Source organism: Salvelinus namaycush, chromosome 3 (genome assembly GCF_016432855.1).
Source record: "Salvelinus namaycush isolate Seneca chromosome 3, SaNama_1.0, whole genome shotgun sequence".
In the NCBI taxonomy this organism is placed as follows: Eukaryota; Metazoa; Chordata; class Actinopteri; order Salmoniformes; family Salmonidae; genus Salvelinus; species Salvelinus namaycush.
In genome coordinates, this window is record NC_052309.1 from 39,527,322 (window position 1) to 39,545,400 (window position 18,079).

The 18,079-nt window shown below is 45.8% G+C and overlaps 1 protein-coding gene across 1 annotated transcript in view; it reads left to right on the forward strand.

Annotated features, from left to right (window-relative positions):
* LOC120043870 (roundabout homolog 2-like) overlaps positions 1 to 18,079 on the forward strand; it is a 20,392-nt gene continuing 2,313 nt past the window's right edge. Inside the window, exons 1-3 of the mRNA XM_038988475.1 lie at positions 1 to 37; positions 582 to 706; positions 9,901 to 10,072. Of these exons, the coding sequence (XP_038844403.1) occupies positions 1 to 37; positions 582 to 706; positions 9,901 to 10,072 (334 nt within the window). The remainder of the gene's footprint in view (positions 38 to 581; positions 707 to 9,900; positions 10,073 to 18,079) is intronic.

The following is an 18,079-nucleotide window of genomic DNA, read 5'->3' on the forward strand; positions in this document are numbered from 1 at the left end:
ATGAAAGTGATGCTCAGTTCTATCACTGCACCGAACAGTACTCATTTTTTAAAGCTCTTTATCAATGTTAAATGTGGTGGTGCATCTGCCTACATGGAGTTTCTCAATGAAGACAAGTGTGTTCAAGAAATTGTCAAGTGTGTACTGGAAAATGTGTGTACTAGAAATCCACACACACAAAGCACCCGCATTGCATCTCTGTTTTCCGTCAATGCTTCGTTCTCATTGTGTGTGTGTGTGTGTGTGTGTGTGTGTGTGTGTGTGTGTGTGTGTGTGTGTGTGTGTGTGTGTGTGTGTGTGTGTGTGTGTGTGTGTGTGTGTGTGTGTGTGTGTGTGTGTTATCCTCACACAGTGTTTTGGTGGGCCCCTAAGAATTACACATGTGCACAGTGTCAGTGGTGACAGCTTGGTGGACATACACAGTGCATGCAGACCTGACACACACTCACATTAAGAAAGGGTCACTCACACACGTGCACACACATCCTGACATGGAGAAATGAGTTAACACACAGTCCAGCAGAAATAAAAACATGCACATCTTTTTAGATATTCTAACATACTCTTCCCTCTCTCTACAGTGCCCCCTCAGATCGTTGTTCGACCCCGGGACCAGATCACAGCCCAGGGTCGCACCGTAACCTTCCTCTGTGGCACCAAGGGCAACCCTCCACCCGCTGTGTTCTGGCAGAAAGAAGGCAGCCAGGTAAGACACACACCATGGAATATTGTATCAGGTCAGGTCACAGTTGTTCTGTATACACCAATATGACCACTCCACTGTGGAAACTGGTGTTCAGTCAGCATGGTTTTGGCACAAAATGGCTGCCATGGATACAGATAAGTAAAAAGTTGATGGTGGATAAAGTTACCACATAATATAAACCTCCTTATGAAAACTGGTACAATATAAACACAATTCATTGGTATCATTAAAACATGGTTTAAAAATTGCCATGCGACCACGAACCTGGTTCGATTCCAGGTTGTATCACAACCGTCCGTAATTGGGAGTCCCATAGGGCGGCGCACAACGTCGTTAGGGTTTGGCTGGGGTAGGCCGTCATTCTAAATAAGAATGTGTTCTTAACTGACTTGCCTAGTTAAATAAAGGTCATCCTAAGGAGAACCTTATCTAGTCTATATGTCATGTTCTTGGCTCTGCTAGCGTTGAATGTTGCTATCAGGCTCTGCTTTCTCTCGGTTGAGCGCAGTCCCTGGGCAAGTCACACTGAGAAACACACACATTGAATGAATTGTTGGATAGTATTTTAACTCAGCAGCTATACTCTTCCTGGGGTCCACAAAAGATGGCATATATGGCATCATGTCTGATTAAAAACGTATGCACACACGCACACACACACACACACACACACACACACACACACACACACACACACACACACACACACACACACACACACACACACACACACACACACACACACACACACACACACAGGTGAACTCTAGTGTCTGTGGTGTAATGTGCAATCCCCTTGATATATTACACTTTAGAGCAGATCTCACCAGGAGTATATAGGCTCCTTAGGCATCGGAGAGAGTATGTGTGTGTGTGTGTCACTGTTAGAATCCAGAGGGTTCTGCGAAGCATCAACATGCTGAAAGGCCTGGTGGGAGTGTGTGCATGGGAGCCTGTAGCACCGCTCTTAGGGACAGATGAGGGGGAGAGATGGAGAGAGAGAGATGAAGAGGGCGAAGGTGGAAAGAGGGAGTGAGGGGTTGGTTGGTATAGCTAGAGAGTGGGAGATGTAGAAACAGAGAGTTGCCAATGAGAAAGAGGGTAGGGAATGGGAAAAGTAGATGAAAGCAGAAGGAAAGAGCGAAGGATTGTATGTGGGAGTACTGTATAGGAGGTGCAGAGAGAGAGAGGGAAAGAGGGAGGGAGAGAGAGAGCGCCCCCCTTTGTAGCCCTGCCAGGGCTGTGTTAGATAACACCAACCTTCCTGGCTCTAAATAGCACAAGTGTCATGTTTTGTCTTTCATCATGTCTTGTCCCTGTGCTTCCCTCTGCTGGTCTTATTAGGTTCTTTCCCTCTTTCTCTCTCTCTATCGTTCCGTTCCTGCTCCCAGCTGTTTCTCATTCTCCTAACGACCTCATTTACTCTTTCACACCTGTCCCCTATTTTGCCCTCTGATTAGAGTCCCTATTTCTCCCTCTGTTTTCCGCTTCTGTCCTTGTCGGATTCTTGTTTGATGTTTGCTGTTCCTGTGTCCTTGTTCCGCCCTGTCGTGTTCTTTGCCTTCTTCAGATGCTGCGTGTGAGCAGGTGTCTATGTCAGCTACGGCCAGTGCCTTCCTGAAGCGACCTGCAGTCTGTGGTCGCGTCTCCAGTCGTTCCTCTCTATTGACGAGAGGATTTCAGTTCCTGTTTTGGATTGACCATTGATAATATCCAGGAGAATCATTATTTGTTTATTACTGGAATAAAGACTCTGTTACTATTACGTCGCTTTTGGGTCCTCATTCACCAGCATAACAGAAGAATCCGACCAAGATGGACCCAGCGACTATGGATTCTCTCAACACTGCCGTCGAGTTCCAGGGAGCAATGCTCGGCAGACACGAGCAGGAATTGTTTGCTGCTCGTCATGCCGTTGAGACCCTGGCCGCTCAGGTTTCCGATCTCTCTGGACAGTTTCAGAGTCTTCATCTCGTGCCACCAGCTACTTCCTGGTCTTCCGAGTCTCCGGAACCTAGGGTTAATAACCCACCATGTTACTCTGGGCAGCCCACTGAGTGTCGCTCCTTTCTCACCCAGTGTGATATTGTGTTCTCTCTCCAGCCCAACACGTACTCAAGAGAGAGAGCTCGGATCGCTTACGTCATATCACTCCTTACTGGTCGGGCTCGGGAGTGGGGCACAGCTATCTGGGAGGCAAGGGCTGAGTGTTCTAACGATTATCAGAACTTTAAAGAGGAGATGATACGGGTTTTTGATCGTTCAGTTTTTGGGAAGGAGGCTTCCAGGGCCCTGGCTTCCCTATGTCAAGGTGATCGATCCATAACGGATTACTCTATAGAGTTTCGCACTCTTGCTGCCTCCAGTGACTGGAACGAGCCGGCGTTGCTCGCTCGTTTTCTGGAGGGACTTCACGCTGAGGTTAAGGATGAGATTCTCTCCCGGGAGGTTCCTTCCAGCGTGGACTCTTTGATTGCACTCGCCATCCGCATAGAACGACGGGTAGATCTTCGTCACCGAGCTCGTGGAAGAGAGCTCGCGTTAACGGTGTTTCCCCTCTCCGCATCTCAACCATCTCCTCCCACCGGCTCAGAGACTGAGCCCATGCAGCTGGGAGGTATTCGCATCTCGACTAAGGAGAGGGAACGGAGAATCACCAACCGCCTTTGCCTCTATTGCGGTTCTGCGGGACATTTTGTCATGTCATGTCCAGTAAAAGCCAGAGCTCATCAGTAAGCGGAGGGCTACTGGTGAGCGCTACTACTCCTGTCTCTCCATCAAGATCCTGTACTACCTTGTCGGTCCATCTACGCTGGACCGGTTCAGCTGCTTCCTGCAGTGCCTTGATAGACTCTGGGGCTGAGGGTTGTTTTATGGACGAAGCATGGGCTCGGAAACATGACATTCCTCTCAGACAGTTAGGGAAGCCCACGCCCATGTTCGCCTTAGATGGTAGTCTTCTCCCCAGTATCAGATGTGAGACACTACCTTTAACCCTCACAGTATCTGGTAACCACAGTGAGACCATTTCCTTTTTGATTTTTCGTTCACCTTTTACACCTGTTGTTTTGGGTCATCCCTGGCTAGTATGTCATAATCCTTCTATTGATTGGTCTAGTAATTCTATCCTATCCTGGAACGTTTCTTGTCATGTGAAGTGTTTAATGTCTGCTATCCCTCCTGTGTCTTCTGTCCCCTCTACTCAGGAGGAACCTGGTGATTTGACAGGAGTGCCGGAGGAATATCATGATCTGCGCACGGTCTTCAGTCGGTCCAGAGCCAGCTCCCTTCCTCCTCACCGGTCGTATGATTGTTGTATTGATCTCCTTCCGGGGACCACTCCCCCTCGGGGTAGACTATACTCTCTGTCGGCTCCCGAACGTAAGGCTCTCGAGGATTATCTGTCTGTTTCTCTCAACGCCGGTACCGTGGTGCCTTCTTCCTCTCCCGCCGGAGCGGGATTTTTCTTTGTTAAGAAGAAGGACGGTACTCTGCGCCCCTGCGTGGATTATCGAGGGCTGAATGACATAACGGTTAAGAATCGTTATCCGCTTCCCCTTATGTCGTCGGCCTTCGAGATTTTGCAGGGAGCCAGGTTCTTTACTAAGTTGGACCTTCGTAACGCTTACCATCTCGTACGCATCAGAGAGGGGGACGAGTGGAAAACGGCGTTTAATACTCCGTTAGGGCATTTTGAATACCGGGTTCTGCCGTTCGGTCTCGCTAATGCTCCAGCTGTCTTTCAGGCATTAGTTAATGATGTACTGAGAGACATGCTGAACATTTTTGTTTTCGTTTACCTTGACGATATCCTGATTTTTTCACCGTCACTCGAGATTCATGTTCAGCACGTTCGACGTGTACTCCAGCGCCTTTTAGAGAATTGTCTCTACGTGAAGGCTGAGAAGTGCGCCTTTCATGTCTCCTCTGTCACATTTCTCGGTTCTGTTATTTCCGCTGAAGGCATTCAGATGGATCCCGCTAAGGTCCAGGCTGTCAGCGATTGGCCCGTTCCTAAGTCACGTGTCGAGTTGCAGCGCTTTCTCGGTTTCGCTAATTTCTATCGGCGTTTCATTCGTAATTTCGGTCAAGTGGCTGCCCCTCTCACAGCTCTGACTTCTGTCAAGACTTGCTTTAAGTGGTCCGGTTCCGCCCAGGGAGCTTTTGATCTCCTCAAGAAGCGTTTTACATCCGCCCCTATCCTTGTTACTCCTGACGTCACTAAACAATTCATTGTCGAGGTTGACGCTTCAGAGGTGGGCGTGGGAGCCATTCTGTCTCAGCGCTTCCAGTCTGACGATAAGGTCCATCCTTGCGCTTACTTTTCTCATCGCCTGTCGCCATCGGAACGCAACTATGATGTGGGTAACCGCGAACTGCTCGCCATCCGCTTAGCCATAGGCGAATGGCGACAGTGGTTGGAGGGGGCGACCGTTCCTTTTGTCGTTTGGACTGACCATAAGAACCTTGAGTACATCCGTTCTGCCAAACGACTTAATGCACGTCAGGCTCGTTGGGCGTTGTTTTTCGCTCGTTTCGAGTTCGTGATTTCCTATCGTCCGGGAAATAAGAACACCAAGCCTGATGCCTTATCCCGTCTCTTTAGTTCTTCTGTGGCTTCTACCGACCCCGAGGGGATTCTCCCTGAAGGGCGTGTTGTCGGGTTGACTGTCTGGGGAATTGAGAGACAGGTAAAGCAAGCACTCACTCACACTGCGTCGCCGCGCGCTTGTCCTAGTAACCTTCTGTTCGTTCCTGTCTCTACTCGTCTGGCTGTTCTTCAGTGGGCTCACTCTGCCAAGTTAGCTGGCCATCCCGGCGTTCGGGGTACGCTTGCTTCTATTCGCCAGCGGTTTTGGTGGCCTACTCAGGAGCGGGACACGCGCCGTTTCGTGGCTGCTTGTTCGGACTGCGCGCAGACTAAGTCAGGTAACTCTCCTCCTGCCGGTCGTCTCAGACCGCTTCCCATTCCTTCTCGACCATGGTCTCACATCGCCTTAGACTTTATTACCGGTCTGCCTTCGTCTGCGGGGAAGACTGTGATTCTTACGGTTATCGATAGGTTCTCTAAGGCGGCACATTTCATTCCCCTCGCTAAGCTTCCTTCCGCTAAGGAGACGGCACAAATCATCATTGAGAATGTGTTCAGAATTCATGGCCTCCCGTTAGACGCCGTTTCAGACAGAGGTCCGCAATTCACGTCACAGTTTTGGAGGGAGTTCTGTCGTTTGATTGGTGCTTCTGTTAGTCTCTCTTCCGGGTTTCATCCCCAGTCTAACGGTCAAGCAGAAAGGGCCAATCAGTCGATTGGTCGCATATTACGCAGCCTTTCGTTTCGAAACCCTGCGTCATGGGCAGAACAGCTCCCCTGGGCTGAGTACGCTCACAACTCGCTTCCTTCGTCTGCTACCGGGCTATCTCCGTTTCAGAGTAGTCTTGGGTACCAGCCTCCTCTGTTCTCGTCCCAGCTCGCCGAGTCCAGCGTTCCCTCCGCTCAGGCTTTTGTCCAACGTTGTGAGCGCACCTGGAGGAGGGTCAGGTCTGCACTTTGCCGTTACAGGGCGCAGACTGTGAGAGCCGCCAATAGACGTAGGATTAGGAGTCCTAGGTATTGTCGCGGTCAGAGAGTGTGGCTTTCCACTCGTAACCTTCCCCTTACGACAGCTTCTCGCAAGTTGACTCCGCGGTTCATTGGTCCGTTCCGTGTCTCTCAGGTCGTCAATCCTGTCGCTGTGCGACTGCTTCTTCCGCGACATCTTCGTCGCGTCCACCCTGTCTTCCATGTCTCTTGTGTCAAGCCTTTTCTTCGCGCCCCCGTTCGTCTTCCCCCCCCCCCCCCCGTCCTTGTCGAGGGCGCTCCTATTTACAAGGTACGAAAGATCATGGACATGCGTTCTCGGGGACGTGGTCACCAGTACTTAGTGGATTGGGAGGGTTACGGTCCTGAGGAGAGGAGTTGGGTTCCATCTCGGGACGTGCTGGACCGTTCGTTGATTGATGATTTCCTTCGTTGCCGCCAGGGTTCCTCCTCGAGTGCGCCAGGAGGCGCTCGGTGAGTGGGGGGGTACTGTCATGTTTTGTCTTTCATCATGTCTTGTCCCTGTGCTTCCCTCTGCTGGTCTTATTAGGTTCTTTCCCTCTTTCTCTCTCTCTATCGTTCCGTTCCTGCTCCCAGCTGTTTCTCATTCTCCTAACGACCTCATTTACTCTTTCACACCTGTCCCCTATTTTGCCCTCTGATTAGAGTCCCTATTTCTCCCTCTGTTTTCCGCTTCTGTCCTTGTCGGATTCTTGTTTGATGTTTGCTGTTCCTGTGTCCTTGTTCCGCCCTGTCGTGTTCTTTGCCTTCTTCAGATGCTGCGTGTGAGCAGGTGTCTATGTCAGCTACGGCCAGTGCCTTCCTGAAGCGACCTGCAGTCTGTGGTCGCGTCTCCAGTCGTTCCTCTCTATTGACGAGAGGATTTCAGTTCCTGTTTTGGATTGACCATTGATAATATCCAGGAGAATCATTATTTGTTTATTACTGGAATAAAGACTCTGTTACTATTACGTCGCTTTTGGGTCCTCATTCACCAGCATAACAACAAGACCCATGGAGAGCAGAACTGAGGGCTTCTCTTTGGTCTAACTGTCTCTGGGCAGCGAAATGATTCCCTCTATCCCTCTGTGCCCCTCTCCTCCCTCTTTCTATCCCTCCCTCTATTCCTCTGTGACCCTCTTCTCCCTCTATCCCTCCCTCTAAGCATCACTGTGGACCCCTCCCTTTCTCCCTCCTTCTCTGCCTCTCTCCATCACACACAATTATACCTTCACCCTTGACCTCTTACCACGGGCTCTCCACCGATCAGCTCTAAGCCTCTTCGAGGACAGAGTCAAAGAGCATCGCACTCCTGGAACCCCGCGAAATACACATTGGAGGCAACGAAAACCACACACACATATAGTACCAGTCAAAAGTTTGGACACACCTACGCATTCAAGGGTTTTTCTTTATTTTTGTAGAATAAGTGAAGACATCAAAACTATGAAATAACACATATGGAATCATGCAGTAACCAAAAAAGTGTTAAACACTGAAATTCTTCAAAGTAGCCACCCTTTGCCTTAATGACAGCTTTGCACACTCTTGGCATTCTCTCAACTAGCTTCATGAGGTAGTCACCTGGAATGCATTTCAATGAATAGGTGTGCATGGTTATAAGTAAATTTGTGGAATTTCAGGTCAGTCAAGGTCAGTCAATCAGGGAATTTTAACGTGCAGTCGCAAAAACCATCAAGAGTGATGCTGAAACTGGCTCTCATGAAGACCGCCACAAGAAAGGAAGACCCAGAGTTACCTCTGCTGCAGAGGATAAGTTCATTAGAGTTACCAGCTTCAGAAATTGCAGCCCAAATAAATACACAGAGTTCAAGTAACAGACACATCTCAACATCAACTGAATCAGGACTTCGTGGTCGAATTCCTGCAAATAAACCACTACTAAAGGACACCAATAACAAGAAGAGACTTACTTGGGTTAAGAAACATGAGCAATGGACATTAAACTGGTGGAAATCTGTCCTTTGGTCTTTTGAGTCCAAATTTGAGATTTTTGGTTCCTACTTCTGTGTCTTTGTGAGAGACAGAGTAGGTAAATGAATGATCTCCGCATGTGTAGTTCCCACCGTGAAGCATGGAGGAGGAGGTGTGATGGTGATTTAGAATTCAAGGCACACTGAACCAGCATGGCTACCACAGCATTCTGCAACGATACACCATCCCATCTGGTTTGTGCTTAGTGGGACTATCATTTGTTTTTCTACAGGACAATTGCCCAAACACACCTCCAAGCTGTGCAAGGGCTATTTGACAAAGAAGGAGAGTGATGGAGTGCTGCATCAGATGACCTGGCCTCCACAATCACCCGACCTCAACCCAATGGAGATGGTTTGGGATGAGTTGGACCGCAGAGTGAAGGAAAAGCAGCCAACAAGTGCTCAGCATATGTGGGAACTCCTTCAAGACTGTTGGAAAATCATTCCGGGTGAATCTGGTTGAGAGAATGCCAAGCGCGTGCAAAAGGTGGCTACTTTGAAGAATATAAAATATATTTTCAGTTGTTTAACACTTTTCCCCCCACTATTCTACAATGTAGAAAATTGTAAAAATAAAGAAAAACCCTTGAATGAGTATGTGTGTCCAAACTTTTGACTGGTAGTGTATTTACACTGCATGCATGTAACAAACACACATACACACACACACACACACACACACATACAGTGCCTTCAGAAAGTATTCACACCTCTTGACTTTTTCCACATGTTGTTGTGTTACAGTCTGCATTTAGAGAGTTTTTGTGTCACTGGCCTTCACACAATACCCCGTAATGTCAAAATGGAATTATGTTTTTAGAAATGTTTACAAAATCATAAAAAATTAAAAGCTGAAATGTCTTGCGTCAACAAGTATTCAACCTCTTTGTTATGGCAAGACTAAATGAGTTCAGTATAAAACATTTGCTTGTCACATAATACTTTGCATGGACTCTCTCTGTGTGCCATAATAATGTTTAACATGATTTTTGAATGACTACGTCATCTCTGTACCCCACACATACAATAATCTGTAAGGTCCCTCAGTCAAGCAGTGAATTTCAAACAAAGATTCAACCACAAAGACCAGGGAGGTTTTCCAATACCTCGCAAAGAAGGGCACTTATTTGTGGATCAGTAAAAATAAAAAAAGCAGACATTGAATATCCCTTTGAGCAAGGTGAAGTTATTAATTACACTTTAGATGGTGTATCAATACACCCAGTCACTACAAAGATACATGCGTTCTTCCTAACTCAGTTGCCGGAGAGGAAGGAAACCGCTCAGGGATTTCACCATGAGGCCAACGGTGACTTTAAAACAGTTAGAGTTTAATGGCTGTGATAGGAAAAAACTGAGGATGGATCAACAACTTTTTAGTTACTCCACAATACTAACCTAAATGACAGAGTGAAAAGAAGGTAGCTTGTACATAAGACAAATATCTCATTCTTACAATGACCTGAGCAAATTACAGTAAAAAATTATATGCTTTACCTTTGCTGACCAGTTTCAGCCTACCAGTTGTGTGACATGGTGTTGTGATGTTTTATCCCCCCTGTGCTGACTGGTTTCAGCCTACCTGTTATGTGGTGTTGTGTCATTTCCTGCCTCCCCAGATCCTGCTGTTCCCCATCCAGGAAGCTGCCCAGTCCGGCCGATACTCTGTGTCTCTGAGCGGGGAGCTGACCATCACAGACGTCCTCAGTGAGGACTCGGGATACTACATCTGTCAGGCCATCTCTGTGGCCGGGAGCATCCTCACCAAGGCCCTGCTGGAGGTCGAGAGTGGTGAGTGTCTGTGGGAGGAACACAAACACACACACACTCACAGATCTGTCGTAAATATATTGAAAAAGTGTTCAGGGACAGATGAATGTACACACAAATGAAAGCACATAAACATGCACGTGCAGATGCACAAATATATCCTGTTGTATATCAAGGTGCTCATACACACAAGTCAGGGACAGACACACACACACTCAGTCACAGCACATACACTGAGTGTACAAAGCATACATTTTTATTTTATTAATTTAACCTTTATTTAACTAGGCAAGTCCGTTAAGAACAAAATCTTATTTACAATGACGGCCTACCAAAAGGCCTCCTGCGAGGACGGGGGCTGGGATTTAAATAAAAAAATACATATAGGACAAAACACACATCACGACAAGAGAGACAACACAACACTACATGAAAAGAGACCTAAGACAACAACATAGCAAGGCAGCAACACATGACAACACAGCATGGTAGCAACACAACATGACAACAACATGGTAGCAGCACAAAACATGGTACAAATATTATTTGGCACAGACAACAGCACAAAGGGCAAGAAGGTAGACAACAGTACATCACGCAAATCAGCCACAACTGTCAGTAAGAGGGTCCATGATTGAGTCTTTGAATGAAGAGATTGAGATAAAACTGTCCAGTATGAGGGTTTTTTTGCAGCTCGTTCCAGTCGCCAGCTGCAGCAATCTGAAAAGGTGCAACTCAATATTAGGAAAGTGTTCCTAATGTTTGGTATACTCAGTGTATCTACAGATAGCCCATAGATTCTAGGCAGATGTTTATGTTGACTTACCTCAAACGATTTGCTTTGGAACACAGAATGTGTAGAGGCAAAGGCATTGTGCTTCGGTGCATGTGAGGCTATACAGTACTGACTGTCTCGTTAAAGATTGGATTCCCACAGTGCCGTAAACACAAGTCATGCCAAAGCATCCAAAACAGCCTCAATGAGTGTGTGTGTCTGTGTGTGTGTTTCAGTTTGTGTGCCTTTGCGTGTGTGTGCCTTTGCGTGTGTGTGCCTTTTCGTGTGTGTGACTTTGCGTGTGTGTGTGATTGCACACTAACCTCTAACGACAGAAACCTAGCATGAGTTTCTCTAGAGCAGTGGTTCCCAAACTTTTTATAGTCCCGTACCCCTTCAAACATTCAACCTCCAGCTGCATACCCCCTAGCACCAGGGTCAGCGCACTCTCAAATGTTATTTTTTGCCATCATTGTAAGCCTGCCACACACACACTATACAATACATTTATTAAACATAAGAATGAGTGTGAGTTTTTGTAAAAACCAGGCTCGTGGGAAGCGACAAAGTGCCCTTATAGGACCAGGGCACAAATAATATAATAATAATCAATCATTTTACTTACTTTATTTAACCGTCTTACACAGTAAACCTTATTTGTTCATCGAAAATTGTGAATAACTCACCACAGGTTCATGAGAAGGGTGTGCTTGAAAGGATGCATAAAACTCTGCAATGTTGGGTTGTATTGAAGAGAGTCTCAGTCTTAAATTATTTTCCATACACAGTCTGTGCCTGTATTTAGTTTTCATGCTAGTGAGGGCTGAGAATCCACTCTCACATACTGTAGGTACGTGGTTACAAAGGGCATCAGTGTCTTAACAGCGCGATTTGCCAAGACAGGATACTCTGAGCGCAGCCCAATCCAGAAATCTGGCAGTGGCTCCTGATTAAATTCATTTTTCACAGAACCACTTGTTGCAATTTCGATGAGGCTCTCTTGTTCAGATATCAGTAAGTGGACTGGAGGCAGGGCATGAAAGGGATAACGAATCCAGTTGTTTGTGTCATCCGTTTCGGGAAAGTACCTGCATAATTGCTCACCCAACTCACTCAGGTGCTTCACTATATCACATTTGACATTGTCCATAAGCTTGAGTTCATTTGCACACAAAAAATCATACAATGATGGAAAGACCTGTGTGTTGTCCTTGTTAATGCAGACAGAGAAGAACTCCAACTTCATAATCATAGCCTCAATTTTGTCCTGCACATTGAATATAGTTGCGGAGAGACACTGTAATCCTAGATTCAGATCATTCAGGCGACAAAAAGCATCACCCAGATGAGCCAGTCGTGTGAGAAACTCGTCATCTTGCAAGCGGTCAGACAAGTGAAAATTATGGTCAGTAAAGAAAACTTTAAGTTCGTCTCTCAATTAAAAACAATGTGTCAATACTTTGCCCCTTGATAACCAGTGCACTTCTGTATGTTGTAAAAGCCTTACATGGTCGCTGCCCAAATCATTGCATAGTGCAGAAAATATACAAGAGTTTTTTCAAATGTATTTTTATTTCACCTTTATTTAACCAGGTAGGCCAGTTGAGAACAAGTTCTCATTTACAACTGCGACCTGGTCAAGATAAAGCAAAGCAGTGTGACAAAAACTATACAGAGTTACACATGGGATAAACAATGACAAAGTCAATAACACAATAGAAAAATCTGTATACCGTGTGTGCAAAGGAAGTAAGGAGGTAAGGCAATAAATAGACCAATAGTGGCGAAGTAATTACAATTTAGAAATTTACACTGGAGTGATAGATGTGCAGGTAGAAACACTGGTGTGCAAAAGAGCAAAAAAACTAAAACAAATATGGTAATGAGTTAGGTAGTTGGTTGGATGGGCTATTTACAGATGTGCTGTGTAAGCTGCTCTGACAGCTGACGCTTAAAGTTAGTGAGGGAGAAATACAGTTGAAGTCGGAAGTTTACATAAACTTTGGTTGGAGTCATTAAAACTCGTTTTTCAACCACTCCACAAATGTCTTGTTAACAAACTATAGTTTTGGCAAGTCGGTTAGGACATCTACTTTGTGCATGATACAAGTAATTTTCCCAACAATTGTTTACAGACAGATTATTTCACTTATAATTCACTGTATCACAATTCCAGTGGGTCAGAAGTTTACATACACTAAGTTGACTGTGCCTTTAAACAGCTTGGAAAATTCCAGAAAATGAAAGGATGTCATGGCTTTAGAAGCTTCTGATTGGCTAATTGACATAATTTGAGTCAGTTGGAGGTGTACCTGTGGATGTATTTCAAGGCCTACCTTCGAACTCAGTGCCTCTTTGCTTAACATCATGGGGAAATCAAAAGAAATCAGCCAAGACCTCAGAAAAAGAATTGTAGACCTCCACAAGTCTGGTTCATCCTTCGGAGGAATTTCCAAACGCCTGAAGGTACCATGTTCATCTGTACAAACAATAGTATGCAAGTATAAACACCATGGGACCACGCAGCCGTCATACCGCTCAGGATGGAGACGCGTTCTGTCTCCTAGAGATGAATGTACTTTGGTGTGAAAAGTGCAAATCAATCCCAGAACAACAGCAAAGGACCTTGTGAAGATGCTGGAGGAAACCGATACAAAAGTATCTGTATCCACAGTAAAACGAGTCCTATATAGACATAACCTGAAAGGCCACTCAGCAAGGAAGAAGCCACTGCTCCAAAACCGCCATAAAAAAGCAAGACTACGGTTTGCAACTGCACATGGGGACAAAGATCATACTTTTTGGAGAAATGTCCTCTGGTCTGATGAAACAAAAATAGAACTGTTTGGCCATAATGACCATCGTTATGTTTGGAGGAAAAAAGGGGAGGCTTGCAAGCCGAAGAACACCATCCCAACCGTGAAGCACGGGGGTGGCAGCATCATGTTGTGGGTGTGCTTTGTTGCAGGAGGGACTGGTGCACTTCACAAAATAGATGGCATCATGAGGGAGGAACATCATGTGGATATATTGAAGCAACATCTCAAGACATCAGTCAGGAAGTTAAAGCTTGGTCGCGAATGGGTCTTCCAAATGGATAATGACCCCAAGCATACTTTCAAAGTTGTGGCAAAATGGCTTAAGTACAACAAAGTAAAGGTATTGGAGTGGCCATCACAAAGCCCTGACCTCAATCCTATAGAAAATTTGTGGGAAGAACTGAGAAAGCATGTGCGAGCAAGGAGGCCTACATGCCTGACTCCCTTACACCAGCTCTGTCAGGAGGAATGGGCCAAAATGAATCCAACTTATTGTGGGAAGCTTGTGGAAGGCTACCTGAAACGTTTGACCCAAGTTAAACAATTTAAAGGCAATGCTACCAAATACTAATTGAGTGTAATTAAACTTCTGACCCACTGGTAATGTGATGAAAGAAATACAAGCTGAAATAAATCATTCTCTCTACTATTATTCTGACATTTCACATTCTTAAAATAATGTGGTGATCCTAACTGACCTAAGACAGGGAATAATTTTACTAGCATTACATGTCAGGAATTGTGAAATACTGAGTTTAAATGTATTTGGCTAAGGTGTATGTAAACTTCCGACTTCAACTGTAAGTCTCCAACTTCAGTGACTTATTTTTTGCAATTCGTTCCAGTCATTGGCAGCAGAGAACTGGAAGGAAAGGCAGCCAAAGAGGTGTTGGGTTTGGGGATGACCAGTGAAATATACCTGCTGGAGCGCAAGCTACGGGTGGGTGTTGCTATGGTGACCATTGAGCTGAGATAAGGCGGAGCTTTACCTAGCAAGGTCTTGTAGATGACCTGGAGCCAGTGGGTTTGGCGTTGAATATGTAGTGAGGACCAGCCAACGAGAGCATACAGGTCAGAGTGGTGGGTAGTATATGGGGCTTTGGTGACAAAACTGATAGCACTGTGATAGACTGCATTCAATTTGCTGAGTAGAGTTTTGGAGATTATTTTGTTAATGACATTGCCGGAGTCAAGGATCTGTAGGATAGTCAGTTTTACGAGGGTATGTTTGGCAGCATGAGTGAAGGAGGCTTTGTTGCGAAATAGGAAGCTGATTCTAGATTTAACTTTGGATTGGAGATGCTTAATGAGAGTCTGGAAAGAAAGTTTACAGTCTAACCAGACACCTAGGTATTTATAGTTGTCCACATGTTCTAAGTCAGAACTATCCAGACTAGTTATGCTAGTCGGGCGTGCTGGTGCGGGCAGCGATCAGTCGAAGAGCATGCATTTCGTTTTACTAGCATTTAAGAGCAGTTGGAGGCCACGGAAGGAGTGTTGTATGACGTTGAAGCTCGTTTGGATGTTTGTTAACACAGTGTCCAAAGAAGGGCCAGATATATACAGAATGTTGTCATCTGCGTAGAGGTGGATCAAAGAATCACCCGCAGCAAGAGCGACATCATTGATATATACGGAGAAAAGTGTCGGCCCGAGAATTGAACCCTGTGGCACCCCCATAGAGACTGCCAGAGGTCCGGACAACAGGCCCTCCGATTTGACACACTGATCTCTATCTGAGAAGTAGTTAGTGAACCAGGCGAGGCAGTCATTTGAGAAACCAAGGCTGTTGAGTCTGCCGATAAGAATACGGTGAGAGTCGAAAGCTTTGGCCAGGTCGATTAAGACAGCTGCACAGTACTGTCAATTATCGATGGTGGTTATGATATCATTTAGGACCTTGAGCGTGGCTGAGGTGCACCCGTCACCAGCTCAGAAACCAGATTGCATAACGGAGAAGGTACAGTGGAATTCGAAATGGTCGGTGGTCTGTTTGTCCACTTGGCTTTCGAAGACTTTAGAAAGGCAGGGCAGGATGGATATAGGTCTGTAACAGTTTGGGTCTAGAGTGTCTCCTCCTTTGAAGAGGGGGATGACCGCGGCCGCTTTACAATCTTTAGGAATCTCAGACTATACAAAATAGAGGTTGAACAGATAGGGGTTGAAACAATAGCAACACATAATTTTAAGAAGAGAGGGTCCAGATTGTCTAGCCCAGCTGATTTGTAGGGGTCCAGATTTTGCAGCACTTTCAGAACATAAGCTGTCTGAATTTGGGTGAAGGAGAAGTGGGGGTGGGGGGGGGGGGCTTGGGCCAGTTGCTGCGGGGGGTGCAGAGCTGTTGGCCAGGGTTGGGATAGCATGGTGGAAAGCAGGCCAGCCGTAGAGAAATGCTTATTGGAATTCTCAATTATTGTGGATTTATCAGTGGTGACAGTGTTTCCTAGTCTCAGTGAAGGGGCCTTGCTTTAACAAAGTTTTCACTGTATTGTCCAAAACGTATTTCAAGCTGTCAGACATTCCATTGGCAGCAAGAGCCTCTCAGTGGATGCTGCAGTGAATGTATGCAAGTGGCCTTGGGAGCAACTGCTTGCACGTGTGTTACCACTCCACTATGTCTTCCTGTCATGGCTTTTGCACCATCAGTACAGATACCAACACATCTTGACCACCATTGTCCAATTGATGTCACAAAGCTGTCCAGTACTTTCAAAATATCCTCTCCTGTTGTCCTGGTTTCCAGTGGTTTGCAGAAGAGGAATGTCTGACAGCTTCCTTAATTGACCCCCCATAAACGTAACGGACATATACCAGGAGCTATGCCAGGCCCGCCACAAAGCAGTAATTGTTTCAAAATATCTCCTGCCATGTCACTGATGCATTGTGAAACAGTGTTGTTTGATGAAGGCATTGCCTGTATAGTTTTTTGGGCCTTTCCCCCCAGCAGCAGGAATAATTGTGTTTTAACTAGGCAAGTCAGTTAAGAACAAATTCTTATTTTCAATGATAGGCCTAGGAACAGTGGGTTCAGGGGCCTTGTTCAGGGGCAGAATGACAGATTTTTACCTTGTCAGCTCAAGGATTTGAACTTGCAACCTTTCAGTTATTAGTCCAATGCTCTAACCACTAGGCTACCTGCCGTCCCAATTAAGTCCTCCACAATAGTATGTTGCTTGCCTCGGTAGCTCACCATATAAGACCCTTCTCGACCCTTTTTATAATGGTATCTGTTGCTCTTATACATGTCTTACTACTCGAAAGTCGTTTTAATTCTCGCAAAAAAACCTCAGTGGCTTATTTTTGTAATTGGCATGTTTTGTTTCTGAATGTCCGCTCAAGAGTGAAGGTTTCATCGAGTTGTGAGATAGTACTTTTGCACATATAACACACTGTGGCTGAGGAAAGGCACTACTCCAAATATAAGTGAACCCCAAATCAATGTAGTTCTTATCATATTTGCGCCTCTTCGATGGTCCAACGTCCCTGTCTGTTGTTCGTTGCTTTCCCGGGTAAAGGGGCAGTAGCTCTTCGGCTCCATCAGATTCACAACTGTCAGTCCATGCTAGCTGGGCTAACAACAAATGTAGAATTACTGATGCAAGCATTGGATGTGCTCGTGGAAGCAAAACAACTTGTGTCGTCGAGAGGTGCAGGTGTAGTACTGCTGGTAGTAGCAGTACTACCAGTAGAGCTGGACGTGGGCCTTACTTTTTTTAACCATGTATCCATTTTCGAGCAAACGGAATGAGCAGCAGCTATGTTTGGCTACATATGGGCCGTTAGTGGAATTCCCGCCAGGGAATAACGGTTAATGTGATTGGATGTTAGTTATTTGACAAAGCTACCTGTATTTGACATTGTGTTGTTATTTCGCTGAACACTAGATGGTTTCATTTTATTTTTGGCAGTGAAATGAGGCTACTCAGGCGAGGAAAAAAAACTCTCCCAAATGTATAGCCCCGTTGGAAAATATAAATGGACTGTTTGAAAATGTGAAGAAAAAAAAGAAAAAGTGAATCACATTTTTATTTGGCGTGCCCCCACCGGCAGGGGGGTATGCATACCCCAGTTTGGGAATACCTGCTCTAGAGTAAGTTGATTACCCCCTAGGGCTCACTATCACACACAGCTGGCTTCAATTAACCTACCTCCCAAACCCAACCCAGCACCTTCCTCGTACAAACCCCACATTCAAATCCCATTACCTTCTAACACTTTGAGTATATCCCAAATGGCATCCTCTTCACTTTATAGTGCACTACTTTTGACCAGAGCCCTAGGTCAAAATTAGTGCACTTTAACGGGAATAGGGTGCCATTGGGAAGCATCCTTTTTCCGACTACCTTATCACCATGTTTTATTTGGACATATTTCATGGACTGCTGGTTTGGCCCATGGACTACCCCCCCTGCCAGTCCCTCCACCCTCCATCAC